This window comes from Charadrius vociferus, unplaced genomic scaffold (genome assembly GCF_000708025.1).
Source record: "Charadrius vociferus isolate BGI_N301 unplaced genomic scaffold, ASM70802v2 scaffold375, whole genome shotgun sequence".
NCBI lineage: Eukaryota > Metazoa > Chordata > Aves > Charadriiformes > Charadriidae > Charadrius > Charadrius vociferus.
The window spans coordinates 408,653-417,355 of NW_009648440.1; the positions used below are offsets into that span (position 1 = coordinate 408,653).

General features: G+C 39.0%; 1 protein-coding gene across 1 annotated transcript in view; it reads right to left on the bottom strand.

The window, feature by feature from the left end:
- LYRM4 (LYR motif containing 4) overlaps positions 1-1,466 on the bottom strand; it is a 69,493-nt gene extending 68,027 nt beyond the window's left edge. Inside the window, exons 1-2 of the mRNA XM_009885423.1 lie at positions 1,450-1,466; positions 1,037-1,157 (exon numbers count right to left, since the gene is read on the bottom strand). Of these exons, the coding sequence (XP_009883725.1) occupies positions 1,037-1,157; positions 1,450-1,466 (138 nt within the window). The remainder of the gene's footprint in view (positions 1-1,036; positions 1,158-1,449) is intronic.
- Between the last annotated feature and the right edge of the window lie 7,237 nt (positions 1,467-8,703).

Genomic DNA, 8,703 nt, shown 5'->3' on the forward strand with positions numbered 1-8,703 from the left:
AAAAAGATAGCAAAGCTATGGTAGCACAAAACAACACCTGTTCCTGGGAGAAGAAATTCCAAAGAAGTAATTTAACTTGCACCAAAATATTCACACTTAACTGTCAGATCAAAGGGCTCAGCTTCCTACTGAAATAAGAATCCAGTCAACTGACCTGCTGGTTGTTAAAAGATTCATGTTAAAACAGACCATGGAGGAACAGGCGCACATATTCATTCGATATTTAATAAAAGTACTACTGAGTTCTGACTGGTGTCAGTACGTGCAGATTTTGGAAGGAAAGACAGCTTAAGCATTGAATGTGCCCTTAGAGAGTTCAGGCATAGAAGCTTGCTTTCTTCCAATTTCCAGTGGTCACTGTGGATAGACAGTGGGTATGTATGAGAAGTAATAAAGTATCTAAAGTACAAGGAAGTATAATTCATGTCTAAATAATATGGTACCCAGTGGAAGGAACAGAGATGCTAAAATACTACTCAGACAAGGTCAGAGACTCAACTTTTTCCAAAGAAAAATCTATCACTGTGCTAGCATTTAGCCAGCATTTACTTAATTCACTTTAGGATTTGCCTGTTCTGCTACTGTTCTAACATTGTATCTGGAGGTCGGGGAAAAACAAACACAGAAGGCAAGACTATTTGGAGTGACTGTCTAAACCTGTGGTGGAAGGATGAAAGCATGAGGAAAGGAATCTAATACACGTGAGCTAGAGGAAAGAGAGGCAAAGGAAAATCAGGGCAGAACAGAGAAGCAGAGTGAAGAGACAGTAAAACAAACAGCAGAAAAGATACTGGAAGAGCATATAAACTTTTGACAGAAGGCCTGTTCCATTTAATGGAACAAACATCCCTAAGTCCCCTATTACAGCCATCATGGATAAACCGTTATTTCCCACCCTCTCAAACTGAGACATACAGAAACTATTGTTCACCCAGAGATGTTTTGAGCAAGGATCTATTTTTTCTATCTGTAGTGGCATAAGACAGTTAACTGAGGAGCGTACAACTCTTAGATATAACGAGAGAAATAAACATACCTGCCGATGAATAATCTCTAGGTTTGCTTTGGCTTTATTCACTAGTTCTTCTATTTTTTCAGAATCCTTTATATTCTTGTTTTCTCTGAAGGCATCTCTTATCCTTCTGATGGCATATGTTCTAAACACAAACAATAAGAAGACGTGTATTCATAGACGTGCCACAGTTTATGACATTTCAACAGTCTTTAAAACATGCTGACTTTTTTTAAAAAGGATACATACACACACATATATATTTTGTCCAGTTTTATACATATATCTTATTATTCAGGGTCTTATCTTGCCTGAGCTGAAACAGTGACCAGATTCTTTAACTAAAACCAGTGATTTTACTGGAAGTTATTGTAGAAAAATGTCATATTTCAGGTTATCAGTCCAGTCCTTACTGCTTGTTATTACTGTAAACATACTGTTGGATGCCTGGCATGGATACTGCAAAACTCAAGAACAAAACAAAAAGCCTAAGAATGAAAAAATCATCTTCCCAACTATTTTGAATCAGTGCAACTATTCTTATTCTACATCCTCTAAAGGTCATTGAGCTAACCACTAAATACATTATATGTTATTACCAGTTTGTAACCTGGCAGTCAACAAAGGCGGACTGACGGATCAGCTGTAACAAAAGGGCTTCTTCCCTGTCATCCCTTCCTGTCCTGACAAAGTATATTTCACCCCTCAGTCCAACACCTCCTCATCCATTTCTCTGCTAAGCAGCAATAACAGGACATGATCTCTGCAAGCAGGAAGAGGTTATGATCTCTGCTTTCAGAGAGGAAGGTCTAAAGCTGCAGCTGTCTCCAAATCTCTCCCCTTTCTTTTCAACCCAGTAAAGAACGCTTATGCAGTCTGTAGTGTGATGCTCCATAAAAAATAGGACCAATTTCGATATTAAAATAAAATTTTCAGACTGAGCAGTAGATACTTTCATTACATGTGTGCTTGGGAGGGGAAGGAGAAATGGCAGTAAACTGATCCTGCTCAGCTATCTTGATAATGTCCCACTTCTCTACCACCACATCACATCAGTATCATTTTTACTACAGAAAGTAAAACCCAATGCACGATGCTGGAAGGAAAAAAGGCTGCTGCAAACACCACAAATAGTGTAATATTTCAACAAATGTTTTCAATCTTGTATAAAAGCGAAACACGAGACACAAAATTGTCTGAAACACGATCATAAAAAAACCTCCAAAGACGATGTTGGAAAAATAAAAATATTGGGGGAGGAGACTAAGGAGGGGAGAGGAAGAAGAGGAAAGATGAACAGCCAGTGGCACTCCGTACCGTTAGATGGTGCTATCCAGCTCCTAATGCAGCCTCCACCAGCCAAGCTGCATATTTTCTCTTTGAGCTCATACATAATACATTTCAATCACAGGAATCAGGATGGTTACGGAGTGCCACCCTGCTGCTGCACACCGGCAGATGGTGCATGCTCTTAATTAGGGCCTGTTCACCTATAATGTGACACTGGGGTGCGTGAGTGAGTGAGTGTGTGTGTGTTTCTATGTGTGGAGTTAATAGAATGTATTAAATATGGAAGCTCATTCTCATCTGCAGCTGCTGTCCTAGCAAGATTTGAAGGGGAAGCTGCTTATTTCTTCTAGAAAAGAAACAACCCCAAATCATTAAGTAGTAGTGTAATTTTGTTGCTTGATAATGGATGGATTTCAAATCACCCCATATAAATACGTAGGGTTATACTGTACAGAAACATATAACATTTTTTGCAAGAAAGGAAGGGTTTCCAAGAGATGCAAAGACCTAATATGTATCTATATTCTTAGCTTAAAAGAAAAAACAACAAACAGCAAGTATCCATTACTGGGTACAAGTCTTTCAAAATGCAATACAAATGAGTAAATGCTTTCTACATAAAAAAGATAGACGGGACTAAAACAAATTCTTGTTCAGTATAACACCTACAGACTGGTTTTTTTGTTGTTTTGTACATATGGTGCATTAATTGTTCCATTTTCTCTTTCTTCCTCTCATTATACCCAACAGTTGTTCAGAAAGAAAAGATATGTACTTAGAGAACATCAACAGACCAGTTTTTATCTATAGTCAGAAAGTTGCACTGTTTTTTCCTTTTATGATTTCTTTAAACCTTTATGAATGTTAACACACAAATGAAGCTATTTTATATAGGCTTTAACACGATCTTAATTCTACAGCTAAATCAATACATCTCCAGTATTCTCTAAACACACTTCAAAGACTAGCTCTATATCCTGGTACTAGTCTTTACTAAGGTTACATTGAGATTCAATATATCACTTAAAATAAGGATAAGCTGAACTCAAAGCTCAAACTCAATACCATAATGACTGTAAAACATCCTTTCTTCGCCATTGAGAGGTGCCAGGGGAACATTTCGCCAACACTCAAATTCTTTCAAAATTATGTAAAAAGTGCTAAGTCAAGATATAAACAAACTGGCAGTTTTAGGGGGTGTGTGTTTGTTTGTTTTTTTTTTAAACAACAGCTTTTTATATCCAATAACAGTTGTGAGCCGTGTAAATTCCAAACCTGAATACTCTCTACACTGTGAGAGTTTCTGAACTGAGTATGTACTAAAAGATAGTACTAACATTAGGTCTGCGATACTGCTGCAAGTCCATGAACAACCGAGCTCTTCTGAAGGTACAGTAACATGTGTAGCAACATGTAGTAAAAATACACATCTATGAAAAGAGCTTGTTCATTCGGACATGTATCTGTTGGTTTTTTTAAAGAGTACTACTCCAAAGGTCTTCTGTTTGATGAACAGACTGGTCAGCTGATCAGCTACTCTAATGGAGTGCATTTTCAGTTCAACACGCATAAACACATAAACCAATCACATACCATTTGAAGTTACATCTCAAAATGCCAGTGGCAGAGAATATATGGCTATCTTCATAAAACTTTACAACATTAACCTAAAAGAGGCACTTTTTGAAGACAGAGCAACAGACGAAAAGCATAGTGGCCAAGCGAAATGGTTGCTGTACCTTATGGATCATTATTTTCCCAAGCCGGCACAACGGAACTGAGGGCACACGTATGGCAACAAGTTTAAGCCAATGTGAGTGAAGGGGAGCTGCTGCAATTTTGCCTGCCTCCTTCAGACCACCACAGCCAGTCTGATATTTGGCCTTGAGGTGATCCAGTCCAACTCAGTAACCTGACAGAAGGCCAATCTACTAAGAGAGTGAACTACTTTTTTTTATATTTTTTTTTTTTCTGTTAGCGAGCTTCATTGGCTCTGCATGGGACTTGATGAGCATTAGCGCTGGGGAGGAGGGAATACAGCAGTACTGATTTAGATAAATACAGTTTGTGATAGATCCCACTCAGAAAGGCTGAGCAAGTCACGTAAACAAAGGGGACTCTTCAGCAAGAAGGTACCAAGCAAGCTCTCCAGAGAACAGAATGGCAAAACAATTCTGCATACGGTACGCTCAAACAGCTCCTATAGACCTTTGGGAAAGGTCCTAGGAATGCAACAGCATTCATCAAGTAACATCATTGCAAATGAAAACTCAAACTGCATTTCACAATCTACTACTTTTCATACCATTCTTTCAAAGCAGATACTGAAAAATGGCTGAAAGATGCAATGAAGCATCTTCTTTTCTTTTTGTCATCCACGCATCCTGAAATTTTAATAAGAGAACACCTTTGATTTTATCTTCTACAAAGACCTTCTAAGCAAGCTAGTGACAACAGGACCCAAGCAAGAGGGCACAGCTGAATATATTCACTCAGCGCTCACTTACATATGCACATTCAAAACACTTTTTGTGATGCCTACTTACATGCATCTGTCACACAATTAACTCCCAATTAAACCAGAAGTATGTACTCAATGGGTAATAGACTCCATGCCATAACTTCAGACCAAGGCCACTGCAGGTGGATGGCTAGGTGAGGTAACAGATGCACATCAGTAGAAAATAGAAAGAGTGGTTGGAGGTTAATGTGAGAACAATGCCAGGGCCAAAACATTACCACAGGCTCACAGGGAATGGGCACTACCTGCTAATGTTAAGAGACAACAATGCCCCCAAATAATAGTAAAAACCACAGAGTTACAGTTAGAAAACACTCTTTTTCCTAATACTCAGTCGTTCACCTCTACCTTCAAAGAGTTCATCTTTTTCCTTCCCTGAAGCACAATCGAAAACCTAACGTGTCCTCATAAAAACGAAGCCTACAAGAAGCGAAGTCTGAAACAATGGCTATTAAGGAAAAATGAAATCGCAACAGAGGTACTTCAGAAAATAATAGCTGCTTGGGGATTTAGATATTTTTATTTCAAAATGTTTACTTATGTCATGCCTGACCAGAAAATAATAAAAAAAATCAGTTTCCTTTTCAAGTCTTCACTCTTGTATCTTTATGCTCTGCTAAAATAGAGTATAAGAAAACAAGCTGCAATACTGTGCAGATATACTTGCTTTTAAGTACACAGTAGCACGCCTTCCAAACAAACCCGGCCAAGCAATGTTTTTCTCAGCGCCACTTTGCATTTACCGGTATCACAATAAGCTAAAGGTTTCAGTCATCCTTCCAAGAGCTTTACAAACATGTTGACATCTTGTCTTTGTGATTATGAACAAATACAATGTATTAATGGATCACATCACAGTCACAGGCAACATACTATGAAAGAAAATGGCTATTACAAACTGTAAGTCGTTGAGCACGTATGCAAAGACAGAAGAGGAGGATTGTGGTACACAATCTGTGCAAGCAAAACAGATTACAAGGGAAGAGGCCAGCAGGTTAGAATATTCCAGGATTTCAAAAAAGGTAGTAAAGTAAAAAGCATTTTTGCTAATTAGTTTAAGTTGTATCTACTAAATTAAGGCAAGCAATCAGTAGCCAGCCTCTAGGAAGCCCGCTGTGGTTAATAATTCTGAAATGAAGTGCATGATGCTTTTATTTAAGGATACAATGTGCAAAAGTGAGACACTGATTTACAATACAGTAATATTATATCAATGAGGGATTCTTTTTGTAAAAGTTCAGTTTACTTTCACTAACTATATTTTCTTACCATTCTCCCTTCCAATTAACGTTTATTAACTTCAGATAGCAACAGCATGAATTTTCAGAATTTCCCATTATTACTAGCAAAATGTGCACCAGATGAGATTTCCCTAACTGAATTTTCAGAATTACATATAATTTAAAAAAGGAAAGTTTTTATAATAAAAAAAAATCTACAGAAAAATCATTTTAGCTTACCTTAAACTTTTACTAGCATTAGCGAGGATGTCTCCATGTATCGAATTACTTCAGAGGAAATGATTATTTATATATATGCGCACATATACATATTTCCATATATGTGTATGTATTCACATTCTTTTTTCCTCCATAAAGGTTTCATGAAAATACACCAATAAAGATGAAACAAAAGCTGCATACAATTACCATTTAATACTAAAAAAAGAAACATTTGACAACAGATGTGTGTTTGAGACTGAGGCAAGTACTTCACAGAGAAGTAGTTGTGACTTGTCTAATTAAACACAGGACCAACAGAAGCCTGTGGATGCAACGTTTTATCAGCAAGGTGTTCCTCAAACTCTATCACTAGATGAGTTTCAGCACTGCCACCTCAAGTTACAGCACAACAACAATGATGCCTGCTTGTTTTCTAAAATCAAAGCAAAGCCTGTTCTTCAAACCAGGATTTGCTTGGGGGAGTGGGGGTGGTGGCTGGAAGCTGGAAGAGGAGGACAGAAGAGTAAAGAAACAGAAAAATTAGACTGTTGGTTAAGCTGGTATTATTTCCTTTAATTTTCTAATCAGACAGAGTCCCGAGACAGTCTTCACAAAAAGCCTATAGAATGAAACCTACAAGCCACGACATGGTTTCTCTGCTAATATACAAAATACGAGTTCCAATGGAATTGCCAAGAAATATGTCCGGAAAAGAACAGCACTAGAGATACTTTATTAGAACAGATTAACCAAAAAGAACAGGAGAGGGATAAAAATTGATGAACTTCAGAAAACACACTTGAGAGCTGGTGACTGGGACCCAGTGCATACCATATATGCTGTATGATCGGATGCAAGGATTTGTAACTTATTTCTAAAGCACATCTTGCTACTTTGTGTCCCATATCTCAAAACTTCTAATAAAAACTTGAACATTCTAGATGCAAGTTGCCCGAGATAAGAAAAACTTCTAATATGCATGCCTATTTCAAAAGAATTTCCTTTCATTTTCTTTAATCAATCTAAAACCTGAAAAAGCCTCCCCACATTTATATATATACATACACACACTTGTGGCTGTTTTTAGGAAAGGAGGACTTTTTTTTCTGACTGTATCCTTTAATCAGCTTGTGTCTGGACCCATTTCAAAAAAGAGAGCATGGATGACTACCTGAGCAACAGGATTGCAGGATCATTCACGTTGGAAAGCAGCTCAAGAGGTCTCTAGTCCCACCACCTGCTGAAAGGAGGGTCAGCGATGGGATCAGACCAGGCTACGCATGGCTTTGTCCAGTCAGGTCTTGAAAACCAGGACAGTGACCAGACCACCTCTCTGGAAAACTTGCTCAATTGCTTGGTTGTCCTTGTGGGGAAAAAGCTTTCCCTTACAGCCACTCTGAAAACCTCTCTTCCTTCACTTTACATCTGCTGTCTCTTGTTCTCCTGTGTCCTGGTTTGAGGAACACAGGACTAATTTCTCTTCTAATGCTTAGGAAAACCGCCCTTTTAGAAGACTCTAGTGTCTGAATTTGTGAAAATACTTACTTTACAGTCAGCTATGGTGTGTGGGTTTCAAAGCCTCTGTGTTTTTGAGCTCACCAGGTGAAGGGATGAGGAGGAGCAAGACCTGGGCACTTGACCCAAGCTGGCCAACAGGATTATTTCATACCATGAATGTCACATTCAATATAAATTAGAAAGTTTGCTGCTAAGTTCGCTCCCTCCCTTGATGGCTGCCATCCTGAGAACTTCTTGCCCCGGTGCCGGACTCCTGAGGCCTTCTCCTCCTCCCGAAGCCATAGCGCTCGCAGTGTCCCGCATTTGCTGTCCACTGCTGGGAGTGCAAAGCTTCCTACTGATAGAATTGGATGAGTATAATCCTTGTAAATTTTATATTGATATCAGGATCAACATTGGTTCTTTAGTATTATTGCGTTAATTATTTAGTCTCATTCTATTAAATCTGTTTATATTTCAAACCTCGGGTTTCCTTGTTTTTTCCCCAATTCCCCTTCCCTGGTGGGGAGGGTCATCAGGTGACAGAATAATGGTCCAAACGACAATAAATTGTTGTGGGTTTCTCAAACCAGGCACCAGGTGCCAGGCACCTCTGGATACTTTGAGGCACTGGCTGCTATTAGGTTTCCTGAATGTTGTTTCTTTTTCAGGCTGAACCATCCCAGCTCCCTCAGCCTTTTCTCAGAGGGCAAGTGTTTCAGCCCTCAACCACCTTGGTGGTTTCTGCTGAGCTTGCTTCAGGTTATCCGTGTCTTTCCTCTATGGGGGCTGGGGTGGGGGCAAGACTGGATGCAGTACTCTGGATGCAGTCTAACAAGCACTGAGTAACGGGGGATAATCACTCCCCTCAATCTGCAGACTGAGCAACTGTTGATACATCTCAGGATGCTCTTGGCCTTCCTTGCTGTTAGCTCTTCAAG